Raw genomic sequence first — 24,079 nt, forward strand, 5'->3', positions numbered from 1 at the left:
GGAGCCTCTGAAGACCTTTGCTCCCCTTGGTCAGAAAAGATTGATCAGTCACGATTTTTAATGAGTGCTTACTCTCATAAACCAGCTATTTATTGGTTATGCTTTGTCCTGCACTGTTATATTCTCAAGCATTTCTAATTCCAGGATTTCAAATATTTAAATACTACCTTAAAGTGTGGTCAGTTATTTAATTCCAACATTTCTGTCCAGAAACAACAGAGTTGCTAAAATTAATTACAAGGGTACGAAGCCAATCATTTAAAAACAGACAGGGAAATGATATGCCCTTAGTGAAGCAGCTTTTGTGTTTACAAAAGTGAAGCTGTAATGTATGAGACATGTTGTATTGTTTAATTCATTTTATTGTGTGTGCTTATTGAAGCAAGACTAATTGTGTTGTTTTGTCAATGTATTGTGAAAAGCAAATCACTCGGTGGCATAAAACCATCACTTTCATGACCTTCGAGACCCACAAAGAATAACTACTCCGTAGCTTGTCTTGAATATTGATCAGCAGTTTTTTCACATGATCAAGCTGTATTTTTACGTTAATAATTTTATTTTAATTACTAAGTTTCTCGATGAAAAGTGATAAACTGCAAATGTTGGTTATCAAATTATTGTTTATAAATATAAACAAACCAGTGCTGATTGGAAACATATGTGAGTAGTTGTTGAACAATCCAAACAGAAACTGTTGGGAACACTCAGGCAGAGGGAAAAAGAAATCTCACTTCTTCCCTGTTTCCAAACCAATAGCCTTAACTTCAAAATACCACACATAGAACCTCTGTATACCTTACATGGCAACCTGATTTTGAAAGTAGATCCTATTGTCTGAAGTGAAGATGCTCTTAAGTACTCTGAAATAAATGAAGTTGGTTACATGAGAGTTCTTCTGAACAGCAAAGCTAGCTTACAAAATTTCCATCCCTAGTCCTTCTTTCTCACCCTACAAACTGCTCCCTCATATATGCCAAAATCTTCGAAGCAGTTATTTATATGGGTCATTTTTCAGTTTAAGTGGTCAAGTTGATAGCCTGACTCCAGAAAAGCTGTCAGCACAACTGTGGGGAACTCCCAAATGCTGGATGGGGTAGAGAACTGCCAACACCAGCTGCTAGGTGGTATATCTTTTTCTTAACCTGATTTTAGCTCAGAAGGGATATTGTATGTTGAAAGTGACAATTAGTTGGTCATAAACTCTTTTGAGCAACACTTTGTAAATAGTGAGCAGTTAGATATTTCTGCTAGGGAGCAGCAATGGCAGTCTGGCCCACAAGGAAAGCGAAGCCAGGAGCTGAGCATGATAGCCAGGGTGCTAGAGGCAGTAGCCTCAATGATGAGGTGTACAGCCCCACAATATCCAAGCGAGGTGGAAAGAGCATGTCTCATGATGGAAACCAGAGGCAGTCAAAAGTATAGATTGTTGTACAGATCTCTGGTGATGAGGCACATCTGAATTCAAGCCAAGAAGTCAAATCATTAAGTCAGGATCAGGTCCCAAGACAGTAACCAGTATTAGCCACAGCCTGGTGAGTGAGGCAGGTCCAAAGCCACGAGGTCATGTCTGTCAGCACCACAACAGTGGGGTACATGGCCAAGTGTGGGCATAGCTGCAATGTGACTGCAGTGTAGCATGCTCAGGACCAAGCATGAGAGCCAAGTAAAAGGGGGACGGCAGCCTCCATGGAGGCTTTTGAGCTGTTTCTTCATCACAGCTCTTAACAGTGAGATGACCTTGAATGCATCTGGTTAAACTCGTAGGAAGGAGGGTGCACTCAGGGCCTTCCGTCTAAATAGGGTTTTGAATATTTTTTCACAGAAATACATTGCTATTCTGTCTTGATTGATAAAAGGTTATGTTTGAGTCAGGTAAGGATCCAATCTCTGTTTCAGTTTACCCAAGCTAAGAGTGGGGTGGGTTGTTGTTTTTTGTTTGGTTTTTTCCACTTCTGCTTTCTCTCTAAAAATAATATTCTATTATAAAAACCAAAATTAGTGGATTAGGTTCCAAAGAGCAGCTCAGTTTCAAACAGCCCAGAATTCAAAGGGACTGGTAGCAGTATGATGGTTTGCATGTTCCAGTCCTGATTGATGTAGTATCTAAAGCAAGCAAGAAGAGCCTTAGGGCATTTTTTGGGTCTTCTGACAAGCAGTAACAGCCTTTTAGGATTGATCCAGTAACTGAAGGTCTTCAGGATTCAGCAGTGCTTCAAATACCTCTACTTTGTGGATCTATAACCCCATGTGTCCAAAAGCAAGGCGAGTGACCAGATTGGGTTTTCTTTAACTGGGACTTCTTTATGCCATCATGCTCCCAAGATGATAAGTAACTAGAGGTAGTTACCATTTTCCACAGAGCAAAGGGACTTAGTGTTGTAATTCCCCAAACTGAAAATTAGTAAGACAGCTGGGTGATAAGTGATATTTCCTGTTGGTCCAGAGGAAGCTAAGGAAGATGTTAATTGGAGAGGGAATGAGAGTGCCCTTCCTTGTGAAAGTTAGTCACCCTCACAGGGAAAGGTCAGGAGAATTCAGAGATGGGCTTTGAGTTGGGCTGTGTAAGGAACAGTCCTGTACATACTGATTGAATGACCTGAAGCCATCTAACACCACTCTTGAGAGAAGCAAAACTCCTGTTATTTGATAGGGCAGGGGGGTACTTAACTTTTTCATCCTCAGAGTAAAAGTAAATAAAGATATGGCTGTTCCTTTAAATGCTTTCTATGTACAATCTGTTTCATCTTACATGTTGGCCTTAATTTTGACTCTTGACTTGTGTGCTTAAATATTTGTAGCATTTTTCTGCCACATAATTATTTTCACTGGGGTTATTAAATAGGAGTCATAGGCTAATAGAACTTACTGTAGAAAAATAATTAGAAAATGTTGGCACCGTAGTTGAAAAAAAAATAATTTAGAATGTAATTGGTTTACAATAAAATTAAATATACCAAAGTTTTTGTGGCCTAACAGTTTAAATGTTTTCTAAAGCTTTTTAAAATTGTTGACTAGTATTTATTTTAGGTTAAAATCAGTCTAATGTTCTAATTAAATATGCAGTTCTGAGTCCATAACAGGAATAATGGTTTGGGTTTTTTTCTGTGCTTGATATGGGGTTTATTCCCATATCTATTCATTAATAATAATTCATTAACTATTCATTTTTCTGTCTCTAGTAGGCTTAGGTTTTGTGACTAACAAAATAGGTAACTGTGTCACTGTCACTTAAAAACCTTGTGTACTTTATGAAACTTTCTAGAAACTACCCAAGATATTTATAAGCTGCTTGTTTTGATTTAGTTCTGTAAATGAATGTTTCTAAACAAATGGAATGATTATGTCCCCAAAACATGGAATTAGTATGCAGGGTTGCCATGGTCTGAAAGAACAGTGCTTCTGAAGTTTCCCCTCTTCATGCCCTTCTCACGATGCACACGTTCCTCAGATAACTGAGCTGGATACATCATCCTGCTCAGAGAAGCTACTTAGACCTCCTGAACTGGTACTGCTGTAGGTTACATTGTGGGTCACACAGTTACTGCTTGAGTTGAGAGAGTTTCTATATGAAGTCTCCGAATTTGACTTTGAATGGAAATCTCTGCTGTGGTAATTGAAGAGTTTGATATTTGGGGCTGTGAACTATGGAAGCTCTGAGGGTCAGGTAGCCTCTACTGGAGAGACACCGCTGACAGAGGCAACCAGAGCTCAACAGTGGGCATGTGGCGAACACAAATATCTGAAAAATTTTGGGTAAGAAACACTAAACAAGAGGTGTTTCTCAGTAGCTTTTGTCAGATCTGTTGCATTTCCATCTCATAATGCAAGTAGTTGCTACCTTCATTGCTAATTTGGAAGTTGCTACTTTGACTTTGTCACACAAGAGGTGGATAGCTGTCTTTACCCTTTGGATTGCTACTGAGGAGGAAGACAACTAGCAAGTTAGAAACCACAGAAGCTCTCTTTGACTCCACCTACAGTACCTGTCCTGAGAACACTACACAGTTAGTGGATTGAGGTACATGCCCGTGTGTCAGTAGTGGGAGGATATATCTACCAGTGTACTTCTGTCTCCCAGACAGCAGATTTCCATAGAAGGGAAGCTTCGTGATAAGCTGGACAAGATACACAAAATATTCAAGTAAGTCCCTAACCTGGATGCAGAAAACTCGACACATTTCATCTGTGCATGTTAGGAAATTAATGGTTGTTGGCAAATAAAAAGAATGATTTTTTTAAAACAAAATGGTAGCATCACCAATGAAGACTCCTGTGCTTGTCCAACCTTTGATTGCTTTATCTGACTCCATCCAATATGTCAAGCTCTGTAGAAGCCACAGCCGCTGCATTTACCTGACATTCTAGGGGTTCTTGATCTATGCACACTAGATTGCAAGAACATTTTAATGTAAGGTTTCAGAAATGTATTGAAGAGAAAAAGATGTACTTGAAGAGAGAAAGCCTCAAGAAGAGAGACTTACCTAAGAATCTTTCTTCTGAACTTTACATAGCCAGCCATTCAGTATATATTTATTTATTAAGATTTATAATTTAGCTTTACATGCCCTTTGTGAAATAACTTTTTTTTTTAATTGTATATTCTAAAAGATATTTAATGGTAAGGTCTGGCTATGTTGTTCTGGATGCTGTTAAGGTCTAGCTGCTCCAATTCATTCTGAAGGACAAGTGTCAAATTTAATGTCTTGCTCTCAAGTTTGTTCAGTTGCCTTTTAGGCATCTATTTGACTCTTGAGCCTTATTGACTATTTCTACTATGGTATTTGTACTGATCAATTTAAAAGAAAAAAAAAAAAAGTAGTTGTGTGTAGGCCAGGTATAAGAATCCAAAATGAATGTGCTGCAAAATGTTAATTCAAATGGTAGGTGAAGCCAAGCATAAACCAAATAATAAACAGATGCAAGTCACCAAATATAGAATACTTAAGCCCTAGCTGCAAAGGGACATAAATGAGATGATAGGGTATTAGTAGAAAGATGCAATTTACAGGTCAGAATGTAATAGTTACCTTTCACTGTGAAAATTGAAAATTAACCTTGGGAGTATTGGATCACTTACAGCTTATATGGTATTTTTATTGAAGAAGAAAAACCTCTAAAAAGACTTCCTGTGATTTTTGAGATTTTAAAATTATGCCTTTCAAAGTGCATTCTCTTCTGTAACTACATCTCTCTGTATTTTCATTTGGTGGTGCCTACACAGATGGCACTACTAGGCTTTCTTAGGGGCTTACACAAATATTTTTTTTCCAAATTTAAATTTTCATAGAGGCTACAGTGATTTACTTGCTTTGGGTGAAATTCTTAGTGAGCATTAGTTGTCATGTCTGTTTAACTTATCTAGGGATTTTACTAATTGCATGTCTTCTATCAGACTGCTTGATTTTTATTTTTTTTTCATCTTATCTGAAATTAATAGCAGAGGCAGGTTCCATAAAAATCATGTAAACTTCATTATAATTACCATTCTAGTCATTTAAAAAGCTGGTTTCCAATAATGATTATCATTTGGAAAAACAAAAATAGAATTGAGGATGAGAAATTTTTTTTATCAGAAACCTCCCATTCAGATATGGAATATGGCTTGTATATGAACTAATAGTAAAGCAGTTTTCTTAAAGTATTAATTTTTTGAAGGAATAAACCACACCATGGTGGTGATAGAAAAATACCTAATGTATTATTTAAAGCATAACATAGAAGAAGCTAGATGTCATGCACTTTAAAGCGGCAAAATTAAAAAAAAAATCTCTAATGCATGCATTTAAGATGCCATGTAGTGGTAGCTAATAGTGATGATTGTATAATGCAGCAGTTCTGGGTTTGTAAAAAGGGCTTTCACAAGCATGTTTGTGGGATGCAGTATTGTAAACTTGGTTTCCATCTCATTTGATATGGTAAGAACATGATTACATTGTTGTCGAAACAAAGTAATAAAATGGTGCAAGTGAACAAAGTAAGCTAAAAAGAAGATCCTTTGTTTATGTGTTTACTACATATTACAGTGTCTTAACTTGCATGTAATTGTGGGGATCTAATAAAATACTTTCTGTGGAAATACTCTCGAGATCATTTACTTACATAGCAGTGTTGTTGGTACAGAAATTGTATTCTGGTTTTGCATAATTTCTGTTGGATGTCCTTTAAGTATAGTTGAATATGTATATATGGTTTTTTAATTAGAACTGTTATTTCTGAATAATATATTCTAAATACCTCATTTGCAAGAATAAGATCAAATAAGTTTTTATATTCTTCCTAAGAATTTTTCTAAGCTTTCTGAAAGAAAATACTCACTTGATGTGTTAAGATTTTGAACTCAGTCTACCGCTATTCACATTTTTTTTTCTAGATTCTTGGAAGAGTTTAGACTTTTACCCTAGCAACAGTTGTTTGGCTTTAGCCTAATTTATATGACAGTATAATAGACCTTTCACACTTAAACATGTCTCTTTTTTTACTTTTTTTCTTTCTTTAGGTAGCTCTGGTGCAGTGGACAGAGAGTGTCGGTCTCACTCTTGTTAACAGGGATTTGACCTCAATGCAGCTGAAGACCCCTGGTGGGCAGATTCTGACGTACTATATTCTGCAGATCTTTCCCTTCACTTCTGAGAGCAAGCGCATGGGGATCATAGTTAGGGTAATTTTGGGGGTGTTCTGGGTGTTGGTTTTCTCAAAAAATGTTCTTACTGAATATTTATTTTTATGAAATTTTATAGAAACTTGATCGTTCAGGGAATGCATTTCACGAGATTTTCAAATGGAAAGTATACCTTTGACACAGGTACACATGAAATACTAGGCAAGCAATTGTAGCAAAATCAGGCTAACCTAAAGTTGCAGAGAGCTTTGTAAAGGACAAACTCTTCTCTTACATTCTCTCAATTTCACAATTTCACGCTTAGCCTCTGATGCTGCAAGTTGCCTTTAAGTCTTTGTTTTTAATTTTCCATTTGTTTCTTTCATACAAAATATGTTGCCTCTTCAAGGAATAAATCAATGGCTGAAATTTCTTACAATAGTAGTTAGCATCTTTCTGTACTACTAGCGCTGCTGCTTTTCCAGACCCCGTATTGATAACTGAACTGACGTGCACACACAGCACAACCCAGAGGGTCTAAGATTTACCAGATATGTGCTTTGTTGTCTCCTGGGTGCCCAGCTGGGAGCATAGTAATGATCACTGAAACCTCACATGAAAGGAAGCTAAAGATGCTAAAAGGAAGGCTTAAACCTCTGCGAATGTTAAGCCATCCACGCTACATAATTCTACCTTTTCCCTACCTAAAATCAGACACTGTAGCAGACAACGTTGTTAGATGGTTAGATCAGTGCCAAGTCCCAGTTAAATAGGTGTCAAACTCATCCCATTTTTTATTTGCCTGTGATGACAAGCAGGCATGCCATCAGCCTTTAGCAAGGATACTTCAGGCAGAATACGTGCATGACATTGGCAAGTCTGTATTTCATTAGGTGAGGTTGGCACTAAGAGCCTGTTTAACAGTGACATCTTCAGAGATACTCTAAGAAGCTTGCAAATCAGACTAATCCATTCCTTCTGTGACAGACCATACCTCAGAAACTCCTGTTTTGGATTATATTTGCCTGCATGTGAATTCCCTGAATATGCAATGAATGTTTCATCATTAAAACATCTGTAACAAGCATTTACACTAAGTTATTTATAAATTTTCAGTCACTTAGGTATTTCAAAGATACAGAGCAAACTTTCTGTTGTGGGTTAGAGAGTATATGCCAGCAAAGAAATAAAATAGTAGTTAGGGGGGGCACAACAGTGATATTTTAAAATTTAGACGGGAAGTTTCAGAATGCTGAGAATCTGTTGCTCACATTGACTTCAGTTACAACTGATCCTCTTATAGGAGAAAGTAGGGAATATGCATCTAGATGGCATCAGAGATGTCAGTGGAAGTAGTAACATCAAGTAATAAAACTTACCCACCTCTTGGCAAGGTGCTCCATCTTTTATAAATGATAATCCATTGACTGCTTCAGAAGACAATTAGGTTATTGGTAGGTAATTGTTTTGACTGTATAAACAGCTTTATTTTTTTCCCCCTCTATTTCTTTTTTAAAATTTTAGGATGAATCTTCAGGAGAAATTACATTTTACATGAAGGGTGCAGATATTGCAATGTCCACTATTGTACAGTACAATGATTGGTTAGAAGAAGAGGTAAGAAATAAAATTAAAATTTATAAAAATTAAAATTTTGTAAAAACTACAAATTTAAAATCAAAATATTAGGTATTATTGGAATAAGTTTAAAGGAGAACCCAAGCCAATGCAGTAATGGGTTCTGAAGTCCAGTTACATATATCCTGAATGGGTTTTAAGGGATTAGAATTATTTGCAATTCTTGAATAACCTACAGGAAAAACGTAACTGGTAGTCGTAGCAGAACACGTTCTTACTTAAGGAAATTTGTTTTTCATTGACTGACCTTTCACATAAAACCTAATTACTTCTGAGAAGTATTCTGCTATAAGCCTATTTATCCTGAAATGCCTTTGTTTTATCAAATTCTGCAGTGAGGTATGATTATGAATTATGAAATTTAATAAGGGTTGCAGCCAAATTAAAATATTTTTTTGCCACATTTATTAAAGCTAATATAAAATAGCCAGTGTCTGAATTTCAAAACTGGTTAATGTTTTTCACTGTGTGGCTCTAGTAGGTACCAGCAATCATCTCATTTTGACCCTACATACAGACAATATGTTAATACAATGATTACACCATGTATGTTCATAATGGTATTGGCAATATGAATCAATACCTGCTGCAGGGCAGTTTGATTTATTCAGGGACATGAATAAATTAAACTCCCTCAAGACCTAGCAAAATGTCATAAAAATTACTTTTGGCGATAATGATGCACAATTAATTGTAAAATACTTGTTTAATTTATTTAGCTTTATGGGGTCAAATCAATAAGTGTTTTGCACTGGACAGCCTTGTTTTTCATTAAGACATGCTATGCCATGGCTATTTTTAATGTGTAGATATTTTTCTAATAAGAGGTACGTTCAATGGAAAAAGAAAATATAGCTCTGTTAGGTGCCTCAAAAATGGCTTTAGTTTATTTTAAAGCTTCAACCTAACAGAAATTTTCTTTAAGCTAGGAAAGGAAATCTAATTGGTTTACCAGTATCATACCACTTAATCTGGGGGACATGAAGTATAATTTCTTTTTATTCTGTTTGTGGCTTCTCCAAAACAATCTTAAGAGAAACACCAAAAGTTATGGTATGTTTATCTCCTGTTAGCATATAGTATAAAACATGTACGTATAGTTGAATATTTGCATAAATATTCTGTGGTTTGATCCATTTAGTGTGGTAATATGGCACGAGAAGGACTGCGTACGCTGGTTGTTGCCAAAAAATCACTGACTGAAGAACAGTATCAGGATTTTGAGGTATGAAGGGACAGAGTGATCTTGTGCTTCACCATATTTAGTTAGTCCAAGGAGAACATTCCTCTTTTTTATTCTATTAAGGTGGCAAAAAAAGATTATTTGCATTTGAAATACTGATAGTTGAGGTATGGCACACAATCTATTAGAGATTTTGTCATTCATTAGTGATCGTTCTGCAGTCATACATAGGATACTGTTTTGCTTTGTTATGTGACTGGATAGTGTTTTCCCAGAAGCTAGTGTAATGTTAATTTTTTGGCTTCAGCATGACCTAAAAAATATACTTATTCTCAAAGATATGGGCAGTTCCTGCTTAGATGCTGTGATGCCTACTTTTTAGTAGTTCTTCAGAAGGCATTCTCTTGAGGTGATTTGTCAAAAAAAATGTATAACATTGGTGTAAAGTAAAATTTTAACCTTGTTCTTTGTTAAAGATATTTAAAGACAAACATTTAGCTTAATGAATCCATATTATAACTGATTGGTAGACTGAATGTATACTTTATGAGTCATAGCAAACTCTTAAGTGGTTTTGTGTTTGTGCAGAGTCGATATAACCAAGCAAAGTTAAGCATACATGATAGAAACCTGAAGGTTGCTGCTGTTGTAGAGAGTTTGGAGCGAGAAATGGAATTGCTGTGTCTGACTGGAGTAGAAGATCAGCTGCAAGCAGATGTTAGACCAACTCTAGAGATGCTAAGAAATGCTGGAATAAAGGTACTAAATGCATACTGCTGACATAGCAGGTTATCATTTATTAACTTTTCTTTAACAAGACATGAATTATATTTGTCTATATTCAGGTTCATTCAAAGAAAGAAATATGCCATGTACTGCATATTCTGGGCATGAGCTTGCAGAAGCAAACAAGACTGTTTGCAGAGTTCCCTTGTTCACCACTGGTTTCATTGATCTTAAGCTTACTTCTGTAGGAAAACTACCAATGGATAAATGTGTGTGACTCCCAGTCATTTATCCCCTGACTGTCTACAGTAAACTGTCCTAGCTGACAGTAAATGAGTTTGGCACAAGATTCGTATAATAATCATGTTTTTAGGCTTGGCACTTTAGAGAAGTCTCAGCAAAGATCAAAAGGTGAATTGTTTGAATAGAATTCAGAACTGCCCTTGAAGTTTGTTCAAGTCATCTTAAAGGGACAGTGTCAGAAACTTTGCACAAGAGTTTGTGCTGTGTTTTGTTCGTAGGCAGTCTATGCTAGACAGCTATCAATTGCTCATTTAGAAGTAATACATTTATCTGAGGGAGGGTTTGAAGTAAAGATATGAACAATATCTGAGGGGGGTGGGCAAGATTATAGACATTTTGCTTGAAGCAGAGTGTCAAACTGCACAGAAAGGTTGTGTTGACTTTTCACTGGTTAAACTGAATCAGATACAATGGGCTTTTTTAGCCTGAGAAGAAGGGTAAGTTAGTTTGCTTTGCAGCAAGCATGGGAAATCTCCATTTATGTGAGAGAGGAGCAGGAATGCATGAAGCTCTACCTTGGGACAAATGATGAGCCAATTGAGAATTTATGGGTTAGAATTAGTGAGCAGACTGATGTGGACAACATCACAGTGAGTGTCTATAGCAGACTGCATCATCAAGAAGTAATAGAAGAAGCTTTCTTCAGACAACTGGAAGAAGCCTGACGTTTGCATGTGCTGGTCCTTGTGCTGGACTTAACCACACCAGTATCTGCTGGAAGGGTGAGACAGGAGGGCCCAAGCAAGCCAGGAGAATGTTGGGAGTGCAATGACAGTAATTTCCTGACACAGGTGATTGAGGATGCAACAAGGAAAGATGCTCTACTAGTGCTCATACTAACAAACGAAGAGGAATTGGTCAGGGATGTGAAAGCTGGTTGAGGGGATGGCCTTGGCCATCTACAGTAGTTATGAGAGGGTGAAGTTCAGCAGGCTCAGGAGGATCTTATTAATGTCTATAAATACCTGAAGGGAGGGTGCAAAGAGGACAGAGCCAGGCTCTTCTCAGTGGTACACAGTGAAAGCACAAGAGACAATGGATACAAACCGAAATAAAAAAAGTTCCACTTGAATATAAGAAGAAAATTTTTTACTGTGAGTGTGTTCAAACACTGGAGCAGGTCTTCCAGAGAGTCTGTGGAGTCTCCATCCTTGGAGATGTTCAAAACTGTCTTGACATGGTCCTGAGCAGCCTGCTGTAGCTGACCCTGCTTTGAACTGGGGAGCTGTACTAGATAATCTCCAGAGTCCCCTTCTCATATCTGCTATTTTGTTGTTCTGTTTTTAATTAATCCCTGTTCTCCACAGGCTTTCAGGTGAATTAGCTGGTAATGCAGTGGTGTGCACAATTAGAAAATATATGTATGGATTAAAGCCTTATGATTACATCAAATTAATTTCTAGTATGGTGTGACTAGTGCAAAGTACTTACATATTAATACTTCATGTATAGTATTTTATTGTTTGCTCTTGATATTTCTTCTATATATGGTCACTTCTGACTGGTAGGTATATCTGGCTACAAATAGGTATAGAACAGTGTGACAATTTTTAGTGTTTGGGTTTTTTTTTTAATGATTAGTTCTAGGATTTCAGAACATTAAAACTGTTCTGGCTTTAATTACAACCAACATTATAGCAGGCTGGAAAAACAATAGTAGCTGTTGATAGGTCATAAAATTATAGATTACTTGGTTACTGATGAGAAAACATGAATCTTTTGTTCATTTATGGGGCCACATGGACACTAATGAAAAGGATCTTACCCGAGATGTACAGGAAAAGAGGAAGACAGAGGCTTACAGTTTAATAAAATTGCAACTGTTAACTTAATAACTATCCAGTAACAACTCCTGCAGCTTAAGTCATTCTTCCTGTGTGGTCTGTTTCATTTGGTCTAGGGCTAAAGGTATTTCATCCAGATGTCATAGAATCATAGAATAGTTTGGGTTGGAAGGGACCTTAAAGATCATCTAGTTCCAACCCTCCTGGCCACAGGCAGGGACACCTTCCACTAGACCAAGTTGCTCAAAGCCCCGTCCAGCCTGGCCTTGAACACTTTCAGGGAGGGGACATTCACAACCTCTCTGAGCAACCTGTTCCAGTGTCTCACCACCCTCACAGTAAAGAACTACTTCTTTATATGTAATCTAAACCTACCCCCTTTCCGTTTGAAGTCATCACCCCTTGTTCTATCACTACATGCCCTCGTAAAAAGTCCCTCCCCAGCTTTCTTGTAGGCCCCGCTTAGTTACTGGAAAGTTGCTATAAGGTCTTCCTGGAGCCTTCTTGTCTCCAGGCTGAACAACCCCAACTCTCTCAGCCTGTCCTCATAGGAGAGGTGCTCCATCTTGTGGCCTCCTCTGGACCCACTCCAACATGTCCATGTCCTTCTTTTATGTTGGGGGCATCAGAGCTGAACACAGCACTCCAGGTGGGGGTCTCATGAGAGCAGAGTAGAGGGGGAGAATCGCCTCCCTCGACCTGCTGGTCACACTTCTCTCGATGCAGCCCAGGATATGGTTGGCTTTCTGGGCTGCAAGCACACATTGTAGGGTCATGTTGAGCTTCTTGTCAGCTAACATTCCCAAGTCCTCCTCCTCAAGGCTGCTCTCAATCCACTCATCTCCCAGCCTGTATTTGTGCTTGGGATTGCCCCGACCCACGTGCAGGACCTTGCACTTGGCCTTGTTGAACTTCATGAGGTTTGCACAGGCCACCTCTCAAGCCTGTCCGGGTCCCTCTGGATGGCACATCCCTTCCCTCCAGCATGTCGACTGCACCACACAGCTTGGTGTCATCAGCGAACTTGCTGAGGGTGCACTCAATGCCACTGTCCATGTCACCAACAAAGACGTTAAACAGCGCCTGTCCCAATACAGACCCCCGAGGTCATCACTGCTCTCCACTTGGACACTGAGATGTTGACCACAACTCTTTGAGTGCGACCACCCAGCCAATTCCTTATCCACCGAGTGGTCCATCCATCAAATCCAGGTCTCTCCAATTTAGAGACAGGGATGGTGTGTGGGACCGTGTCAAAAGCTTTGTACAAGTCCAGGTAGATGACATCAGTTGCTCTTCCTTTATCCACCAAGCACTGTAACCCCATCATAGAAGGCCACCAGATTCATCAGGCACGATTTACCCTTAGTGAAGCCATGTTGGCTGTCACCAATCACCTCCTTATTCTCTATGTGCCTTCGCATAGTTTCCAGGAGGATCCACTCCATGATCTTGCCAGGCACAGAAGTGAGACTGATTGGTCTGTAGTTCCCAGGGACTTGCTTTTTTCTCTTTTTAAACACGTCCTTCAACTTTTAGTGTTAAGGGGCTGAGGGAGAGGGAGCTGTCTCACTTTAAGAACAGATGGATGCTTAACCTTAGTCTTTAAACTTTAATGCCTTTATCCCAGTTCTGTGTGGTCAGTGGGCAGGATCTCTTTGGAGCATTGGGGCTTGTAGCTCTTCCTCCAGCGTACGCTGTCTCATTGCTTGGCTGCTGCTTTGTGATAGGTTCTCACTAGGGTCACATACTGTTGCGTTGCATCATTTTGTTGACAAATGTTATCTCTCTTGTATCCTCACTCCTTTGCATCCTCACTCCTTTGATCAAGGTAGTATCAGGGCCATAGGGAAAGGCTTTCATGCCTTCCCAGCTGTTCAGGTATGCCAGTGGGTTTCCTCAGAATTTCACTTTGTCTTCATGTAAACTGAAACTTCGGGCCTTATGGAAAGGGAAGGGGAGTGGAACTGCCTGAAGTAAAGTCAGTTCTTTTCTGCTTTGTGTGTTATTGCAGTAAAAAATGCTCATTAATTTTAGTTAAAAATGCACATATCAGTGTATTCTTGTAATCTAACTCGAAAAGGTACCAGGAAAAGGTTGAAGAGAAATGTCATTTAGATTTGGAGAACACACATAGTCCAATGGAGTAAACTTTTACATTGTGTTGCAGATATGGATGTTAACAGGAGATAAACTGGAGACAGCAACTTGCATTGCGAAAAGTTCACACTTAGTGTCTAGGACTCAAGATGTTCACATTTTCAGACCTGTAAGTATAATTAAAGTTTGTTGGTTCATGAAAGGACAGCTAGTAACAATATTGCTTTATTTGTTTAGGAGTTGGCTGCCTTTTGAAAATCCATGGGTTATTGTGCTGAGTGTCATAATAATAGTCAAGAGAGTAGTACTTAAATTGTTGTTCAAGGATGTAGAATTACAAAGCATTGCTTCTGTTTAAGGGTGTTTGTTTCTAGATTTGTTGATATGCTACAGAAATATTTGTAGCCGTATTTTGGTGACCCAGGTTCAACATGCATTTTACACTCTTCACAGTAAGGTACCTCTGAATAATGATGGAGGGGGGTCTATGTGAGGTGCTGAGCCAGTATGAGAGTGTCCAGGAATTTAGGCTATCTGAATGTGGTTCTTGCCTGTTCTAGCATTTACATTAATAGAACTCTCTAGACTCAAACAGAATGAATCCTGAATTAAACTGTGATGCTAGCGTCATCTGTATAGATGGAGTTCCAATCAGTATAATAAAATCTGATTTTTTTTTGTATAACATGATACATACTTGCATGTTATTAACAGACTGTTTAAGATAATTGTTAGAAAGATAAACTGAGTAGCTTTTACTATACACTTTGGTTATATTTGCACAGCATCAACTCTACTGAAGCCAAAGAAAAATAGATTTTCCAGACGTTGATTGATGCTGTGTGATCAGACATAATATGTCTGTGTTTGTTCTAAATGAAACACTTGCACCTACAGAAATAATTATATGAATATAATTTACATGTAAATGTAGTTCCTTCTGAAGCATCAGAATGGCAAATTAGGCCCTGCAGACTACTATTTGCAATTAAATTATTAATGCTTCTGATAAAACTTCAGATCAATTTTTGTTGACCTTTCCATGTTGTAACACCACAAATTAAGTCTTTCTGAACAAAATCTATTTAGTTGAGTCAGATTTTTATTTTCATTACCTCAACTGGTAATAAGTGATCAGCATAAAACTGTGTTAACTTAGATTACGCCAAGTTTTAAATTAGTTAGAAAATGGATTTATACAGAATTATTTCTGCGGCTGTATTTGTTGTAAAGAAATAACTATTGGATTAATGTAAGAAAATATTAAGCACTCTAACACTTCTGGTTTAGTTATAAATCAGTAAATAAAAAATTATTTACTACTTTGTCTTCCCAAAAATATGCATTTTGTTTTTAATGCTCTTCCTTTTTATTCTTAAATGTCTCAGCTTCTTCAGTTTGTAATGAAATTTACTGATATATTGTTCTAGAGGTATTTACAAATTAAAAAAAAAAATACCTCTGTTGGGTGAAAGGTAGAACAGAGAGGGCAATCACTGCTCATCAGTGTGCACCAAGTGCTGACATCTCTTAATCTCTGTAATGCAGAAAGATTGTAATGGGCCAGTGCAATCCAGGGTTCCTCACAGTTGGCAGACAAGGAGATTTCTCTTTACATGTTGTAATTGTGGGAAAGGAGAAAAAAATTCTGAACTGGGGCATGTGTATGGGTTTTTCTGTTTGCAGATGCTTTTTAATGTAACTCAGATTTTATGTGTAGTAGAGCCCAACTGGAGGGAGAAAGGTCTTTGGTCTGTATCTAATTCTGGGTGGTAGTGGGCCAAAGACAAAACTTCACCTTCAATGTAATTAAGACTCATATATTTTCAAAGTTATTTAATCAAAGTGCTGACAAAGCCCAAATTATAATTTTAATCAGTGTTTGTGTGTTATTCTGTGCTTGGAACTTTATCTTGCATGATAGCTCTAGAATGCATTGATCTTTTATTGGGGAAAAAAGAAAACAAAACTGCCAGTCTCCTCAAAATCTGTTTATAATTTAAATTTTTCATGTTCTGTGTTCTAGCTCAAAACCTCACAAAATCCATTTGGTAACCTTTGACCATTTTTTGCATTTCACAGCTGGGCCTTTCTGAAACAATAATTATGTAAATAAAAAAATCTATGATATAGTTCTTTTGTATTATGCCACCTGATCCTGCTTGCATACTCATGTAGGGTCCAAAAGGATTAGTACTAGTGAGTATTTTTATGTGCCTTTTGAAATCTGTGTCTACTTACCTAAACTGAAGTAACTGTTAATATGAACATTTTGAATTATTCTAAGAATATATTTTACTGGTTAATAAATAAAAGGTTTGGAGTTTGCTTGGTTTTTTGTCTATTTTTTCTGTAGTCCTACCAAGGTGGAGAGGTCAGCTTGAATATAACTCCATAAGATCTGAGGCTTGTAGTCACATCCCATGGGTGTTAGGCCTTGCACTGGGATAAAACAGTTGTTGAAGAACCAAGGACTTCTGGGTATAAGTTCTCAAAATCTGATTTATTTAGGCAGGGGTTTTTTAAGATTTTAACAAAACCTTTTTTTATTAAAGGTTACAACTCGAGGAGAGGCTCACTTAGAACTAAATGCCTTTAGGAGGAAGCATGACTGTGCCTTGGTGGTATCTGGGGACTCCCTAGAGGTAAGAACTTGGTTTCTGTCAAATTACATTCATCTATATGCTTATGTTCAAAAAGTAAAGTATCAGTGTCTTCATGCTCTTAAACTCTTTTTCCAATATCTGTCCTTAGAGGTACTTTTGTTTTTTACTGGGTGCTAATTAGAAGATATATCTGCTAGATGAGCAAATGTTATAGGTTCTATGGTCTCCTGTATGGTAAGAGAATGTAATTTGTATGCAGCGTGCTTTAGTATTGTCTCTTCTCTTAACCCCAAAGCATGTTGGCTCCCTAAATGAAAGAGAATGTCAGTTTAAAATAATGAAGCCATAGTCAGGAGAATGTGGTGGTTTTTCTCCCAGATGGATGTTGTGCAAGCAAAAATTCATAAAAGAAATCTTTATACTGTGTTTTTGTGTTAGACTGCATGTAGTAGTATTTAATTGTAAGTAAATGCAAGTGTATTTTTTTCCTTAGGTTTGTCTGAAGTATTATGAGCATGAATTTGTAGAGTTGGCTTGTCAGTGTCCTGCTGTAGTGTGCTGCCGATGTTCTCCCACCCAAAAAGCTCATATTGTGAAACTGTTACAGCACCACACTGGAAAACGCACGTGTGCAATAGGTAACTGTTGGCACGATCTTCATTTGCAGTAGCTAAAATCTGTAAAGCAGTAGATGGCACCATTGAGAAATAGTTGAAACAAAACCAAAGAGCCTTCTTTATCAAAGGTCAGGTATTATGTAGCTAGCAGAAAATGTTAGCAGAAAATGCCATTGCATGAGAAAGGTATGGTTATCTTCCTTATTCTATAGGAAAAAGTCTTGATTGCTGAAGTGATTAATCATAATCCATAGATTAATTATAAGAATTTAAAGGTATATAAGAAGTTTCTAAAATACTGTAAGGCCAGAAGAGTAGAACCTCTGAAGATCTGAATATTGCAGTGACATTTTCCAGGTGATGGAGGAAATGATGTCAGCATGATCCAAGCAGCAGACTGTGGAATTGGAATTGAAGGCAAGGTAATGTTAACAGTTTCATTGTCAACTATGTGCCACATAGTAGTATAGTGATGGGATTAGAAGCTTTATTCTTAAACAGTAGTGAATTGATCATTTCTAATTAAAGTGTCCAGTAAGATGATAAAAATGTTTGGTCTTTGAACTAATATTTTCTTTGTCTCTATGTCCTCTGCTTTATCTTTCTAAATATGAAAAGCAGAAAACATTATAGTTACTTCTGTGTAGCATTTACCTGAAAGAAGCAGGATAGGCGATTAAACTTATTTGTTACAGCCACTGCATCTTAGAATATGCACAAAAAATTGTCCTTTGTGTGTTGTTGCAAGGTTGATTTGGGTTTTAAAATTAATTATCACTTAGAACTTGAAATTTGAAACGTATCTTTTACACTGGGTTTCATATTTGTAATATTTTTGTTCTATTGCAGGAGGGAAAACAAGCTTCCCTAGCAGCTGACTTTTCTATCACACAGTTTAAACACATAGGTAGACTGCTGATGGTACATGGACGAAACAGTTACAAAAGATCAGCAGCACTTGGTCAATTTGTCATGCACCGAGGCCTTATTATTTCAACTATGCAGGTATTTAAAACTTTGTTTTCTAAATAGTTAAAAACACTATGTCTGTCTTTGAAATGTCACAAAAACTTTATCAACCATTATTGTTACTTTTTCTTTATTGTAACGTTTTGTCTATAGAATTATATTAAATATGTTTAATTATCTGCTTTTTGTAGGCTGTATTTTCATCAGTCTTCTATTTTGCATCTGTTCCCTTGTACCAAGGATTCCTAATGGTAGGGTAAGTCAAAACCAGCAGTTGCGATATCTGGTAATAAATATAGCAAACTAATCTTAAATAACATCGTGTAGTTGGTGTCTGCCACGTTTTTTCATACATTTATCATTGGTATGCTACCAAGATCTGGAATGAGTCCACAAAGAAAAGTCAAACTAGGTTGAAGATGCACTATGTGAGGGGGGGAAGCCTCATTATCACCTCTCTGAAGAGAAGGATTTACATAACCTTAGAAGAAAATACCATATCACCTTTTTCACGTACAGTGTGGAAACAATAGAGGAAATCTCCCAGACCAGTTTCAGCTATTACATAGATTGCCATACAAGCCTCAGTGCGAATCATAGATTCTTCTATTAAAAATGGAGCTGAACCTACTGACTATGAAATTTCCTCTAAGAGTGCGCTACCCAAGTCTGCCACATAGATTTCCATTCAGGTGAATGTATGCAGGATTAGGAGCACCCTGGTTATGTTGCAGAAGCTGCTTTAGTAACATGGTTCCGCGAGTCATACAGCTGAGGGATATGAATATATTCAGGTTTGTCCCTGCTCTCAGCCTCTTTTGTCCTAAGAGCTTCTTTTTATACTCCTTGTAAACAATAACAACTTAAAGCATCATCAAATCGAAGTCTGATTATACCAGACTGCAGAGGCAAGCAGTAGACCTCTCCAAAATGTTTATAAATAGTTGTGCTAAGTTCTAGGAAAGTACATTCTAAAGTATGCATCTGGCACATGCCTACTAAAATCCAAAGCCACTGACAGAGCTATTAAGACTTTTGTTCACCCACCTACCTATACCATGATGTTTGGAATATAGTGCTTGTTTTTTCTTCAGTTTTCATACCATCATCAGTGGATGAATTCAAATGTCAGGTCTTTGAACTAGTTGTCCAAAGTGCAAGTGCACAGGTTCTACAGTAACAGATGATAAGCTTGGGTGATACATATAGAAGAAAGAAATGTATTTAGTATTTTTGAATTTATAAAAGCTCTGTAACGTCTCATGAACTGGCAACTCTCAAAAGTGCAAGAGCAGGCTGCATCTGTAAAGATGTATTGGTAAGCTGCCTCAGTACTGGGTAGAACCACCACTTTAATTCCCCTTACATAAAAAGAATAATTGAACTCAGTAGGTCAGTTTAAAATCGTATCATACAAAAGTGTCTATTTATGTGCTTTCCTTTCACCTAGGTATGCAACCATATATACTATGTTTCCAGTTTTCTCTCTAGTATTGGATCAGGATGTGAAGCCAGAAATGGCATTGCTATATCCAGAACTTTATAAGGATCTCACAAAGGTATGGATGTCCTCAGTGCTCAGATATGAACAAATGCTGAAATCTCTGGTGTGCCAAACTGGGAATTCTTACATTTTCTTAAGGTGTTCCATGCAAGACAGATGCACAACTAATGTAATGCAGACTTTTGTACTATGAAAATAATCTGTGATACCAAATGTTCCACTCAGTTTTATTCATACATTTGTTAAGTCACCAATGGTTGAACCTAAATAATTCAAACGTGAAGGTATGTTGATGTAAAAGTTGCTTTCAGTCTGGCTTTATTTATGCTTGCTTTTTCACAACTCCTTTTCCCTTTTAACAGGTAGATTAATTTGTAGATTTTTTTTTCCCCCCCAACCCCCAGAAATTACTACTAACCACTCCAAAAGCTGACTTCCTTTAAATAACAGATATTGATAACTGATAAATCTTAACTGAACCATCTGTAGATACTGCTCTCTGTGTGTTTGCACATATCTGCAAACAATGAAAGCGTATAATTCTTTACCCACCAAAGTGAAACAAACCTCAAGATTCTGTTTCCATACATTTTTTGAAAAGTACTTCCACTCCATCTTAAACTGTCAGCTAGAAAAGTTATGATCCAAGGCAGAAGTAGATAGTCTTCTTAGGATAGATTCTTTGAAGACGTTTCTAAAAGTTCAAAAGCAGACTCTACTCAATGAGGGTCCAGACTTTTCAGAGGCTTTGTCTTTTTAATTGTGCTAAATAAGCTATGTTAGTCTGGGAGAATTTTTTTCTCATCTCTTGGAGCTCTTGATTCTCTCTCCTCTTCAGAACCTTTAAAGTTTCTTTGTGAGATTTCAGCCTATGATTAATCTCAAAAAAGCATGCCCTTACACCTGCTAAAGGCAGTTGTAAGCTTGCCTGTGGAAACCTGTTGATGGAACTTGGAAGCATCTTATTTCCAAAGACAAAAGTTAACCTGTACTCGAAAACTGCCCAGGATGGGTAGATGAATGCAGGCTAAATTTTTTGTTTAGGTTTAAATGACAGTTCTTGGAGATGCTGAATCACTGGCTTTCCCAGCTAATGTTGCACCTCTATGAATATTAAATAAGTAGAACCCAAATAATTCTCTTCAGAACAAAAAAAAAAAAAAAAAAAGAGAATGTGGAGGACTGGAGAGTACAGCTCAGCGCATTGTGTGGGGCAGATGGTGATCAGTGAATGATTATGGATGAGTAGTACAAAAAGTTATTTATGTGCTATATTTGACTTCACTATTACAAGGTAATGTGAGTGTTTATTGCAACAATTTATGATCATGCTGCCTTAGTCGTGACACTATGAAGCCTACATATTTCTGCACATCATTTTTCAAATTATGGACTCTAAATGCAAATCTCTACCTATGCTACTCAGGTAGTATTGTTCAAACACATCTTGATGTGGACTTAATTGTATTCCTGGGAATTGGTTTCTTTTCTGGGGTATGCTAGTGATGAGAATGCTTTTTAGATTTTTAAAACAATCAGATATATTGGCACAAGTCATTGACAGACGCTTGTACCAGTGCAAGAAGAAGAAGAGAAAATTAGCAAAGTTCGAAGAGACAGGTGTGGCCACATGCCCTGGAGGACACACTGATTTAGTATTACTGTGGCTTCTGTGGTGTTATAGATAGAAAAGCTGGTGAAAATTTGAAAGTACAAGGGCTCCCTGCATTCATCTGAAAATGATTCACAGCCTGTTGTGCAGCATTCCCTGGAGACTCGGGAGTCCATAAAGGTGAACCAAAACTCAAGCTCATTCTTATTTCACAAATCTTGCTAACTGGGAGCTATGGTCAAAGGTGGAAATCAATGTCCAGTGCTCAAAGGACAATGAGTAGGTACTCATAAGAAAAAAGAAAAAATCTAATGTTTCTTTGTGCTGGTACAAGTATTTCTTCCCGTATGTTCAGTCTGTCACCAACATTCTAGGCTGTATACAGAATAATGAAAATGTCCTTAGCACCTTGCCATGAACTCTGTCTATCCAGGAATATGTTTTAGCATCTACTGAAGTAATAGAAAGAGTTAACTCATCACTTTCTACTGCAGTGAAGCACATTTCTTTGTAAAGTGCTGATTCTTGCCTGTTCTAGAGTGATCACTTCTTTTGTGGCAAAATGGCTGCTTTGTTTGCCATTTTATCCTTTTAAATGTGTATCCTTTCAACTCTGCAGTTCTAACATACTTCATCAGTACCCTCACAGAATGAAAGAATCATATGCACATGTACAGCATTTATTCTTTGATTTATGTATATGTTTCAATCTATAACATTCACAATCACAAGATGATTTAAAATGTATTAGGTAATAGTTACTTGCTGAAAACTTAGATTAGTCATGTTTATTGTATGAATGCAAATAGACAGTTTATCCAACATTTAGAAGTGACTAGGAATGATGGTTTTGAGGTTTAGGTCAGTAGGTACACAATGCTATTTTTCTTTAAGACTGTGTTTTACGAAACAGACATAAAAACATTTTAAATAAAAAATAAACTATTTTTACTGTAATTATCCCTCTGACAACCAGCCAGAGCATTACAAGCTAAAGTATCTTTGCTGTTTAAGGCCTTACTTGTGTGATTTCTATACAAGATTGCAATGAAGAATCATAAAAACAAGTAGAAGCTTTTTAGCCTATATCACTTCAAAGACTGCTTATTTTACTTGTAAAATGTCTCTGTAGTGATTAACTATTAAAAATATATGAACTGAGTAGATTTTAGGAGATTTTTTTCTTTTAAAAAAAAGTTGTGTTTAACTGTCTTCTCACTTGTTTTCCTTAGGGAAGATCTTTGTCATTTAAGACTTTCCTCATCTGGGTTTTAATCAGTATTTACCAAGGTAGGAGAGAATCCTAATTTTACTGAACTGAGAATTTTTTGTCTGCTATTAGCAATATTGTTTTTCAGCTGCAGGTTGAATTCCCAAAGCTTAACATTTCATCAGCAGTTATATATATTGCTTTCTGTTTATCTCGTAAATCGATATTCCAGTAGTGTGCCAGGCCTATTCAAAACACAGTGTGGACTGGTATTTTTATTGATGCATGTCACCTAAAAAAGGACATGTTTTTAATTAAATGCTAATCCAGAAAAATTTTAATGAGTGCTTATCACATTGCATTTATTTACACAGTAGTTTTCTTTCATGGAATGACAGAAGTACTGTCGAAGAAATCTGAATTATGTAATCAGTTAAAAGTAATTACACTTTCAACAGTATCTCATTTATTTGTAGCACTTGACAAAATCAGGTTAATTAACAGTTCATCAGATATATGGCACTAAAAGGTGTTTAATTTTCTAATAGTTTTATTTCTTCACAGTTTTACTTTGGTTGTTTTATTTCAAATGCAGAAAGTACAGTAAATATCACTTCTGTTCTTTTAGAAAGATCAATGTTACCTTATAAAAAAATTACTGAGCAAGTTTTCATAATAAGCAATCAAATGTTCAGTGTGCAGTTGTAAAAACTGGTACACTGAAATTTTATTGCACAGTATATTGTTAACTTTGTGTGCCTTTGTGTGCCTAGGTGGTATTCTGATGTATGGAGCCCTGCTGCTTTTTGAATCTGAATTTGTACATGTCGTTGCCATTTCCTTCACTGCCCTAATCTTGACTGAGCTCTTGATGGTTGCACTGACCATACGAACGTGGCACTGGTTAATGGTGGTGGCTGAATTCCTCAGTCTTGGCTGCTATGTGGCCTCTCTTGCATTTCTAAATGAATACTTTGGTGAGTAATAGTAAAAGTATTTTAGCAAAGAACTGTGCTTTATATTTTTAATATTTTTTCTCATTTTTTAAATTAGGAATAGGCAATGTTATGCTTTGTGCAATACAGCTTTCTCCATAAGAAATATGACTGAGGTGAAATTAAGTTTAAATAATGTTGGGTTTAAAATATTCTCTTACCCTTTTCTTCTACAGTTTGACAATCTTTATTCCTGTTAGTATGATTTATCTAGATGATAAACTTTACTCA

The 24,079-nt window shown here is 36.9% G+C and overlaps 1 protein-coding gene across 3 annotated transcripts in view; it reads left to right on the plus strand.

Moving 5' to 3' along the window:
• The window catches only part of ATP9B (ATPase phospholipid transporting 9B (putative)), a 172,249-nt gene that overhangs the window by 143,312 nt on the left and 4,858 nt on the right, over nucleotides 1–24,079 (plus strand). For all 3 annotated transcript variants that reach the window (XM_074829700.1, XM_074829710.1, XM_074829720.1), the window contains 13 exons: nucleotides 6,500–6,661; nucleotides 8,126–8,218; nucleotides 9,381–9,464; nucleotides 10,011–10,181; nucleotides 14,406–14,504; nucleotides 16,891–16,980; nucleotides 17,435–17,579; nucleotides 17,916–17,980; nucleotides 18,408–18,563; nucleotides 18,719–18,783; nucleotides 19,978–20,086; nucleotides 22,876–22,933; nucleotides 23,627–23,830. In XM_074829700.1, the coding sequence (XP_074685801.1) occupies nucleotides 6,500–6,661; nucleotides 8,126–8,218; nucleotides 9,381–9,464; nucleotides 10,011–10,181; nucleotides 14,406–14,504; nucleotides 16,891–16,980; nucleotides 17,435–17,579; nucleotides 17,916–17,980; nucleotides 18,408–18,563; nucleotides 18,719–18,783; nucleotides 19,978–20,086; nucleotides 22,876–22,933; nucleotides 23,627–23,830 (1,501 nt within the window). The remainder of the gene's footprint in view (nucleotides 1–6,499; nucleotides 6,662–8,125; nucleotides 8,219–9,380; nucleotides 9,465–10,010; nucleotides 10,182–14,405; nucleotides 14,505–16,890; nucleotides 16,981–17,434; nucleotides 17,580–17,915; nucleotides 17,981–18,407; nucleotides 18,564–18,718; nucleotides 18,784–19,977; nucleotides 20,087–22,875; nucleotides 22,934–23,626; nucleotides 23,831–24,079) is intronic.

This window comes from Strix aluco, chromosome 1, assembly GCF_031877795.1.
Source record: "Strix aluco isolate bStrAlu1 chromosome 1, bStrAlu1.hap1, whole genome shotgun sequence".
Classification (NCBI taxonomy): domain Eukaryota; kingdom Metazoa; phylum Chordata; class Aves; order Strigiformes; family Strigidae; genus Strix; species Strix aluco.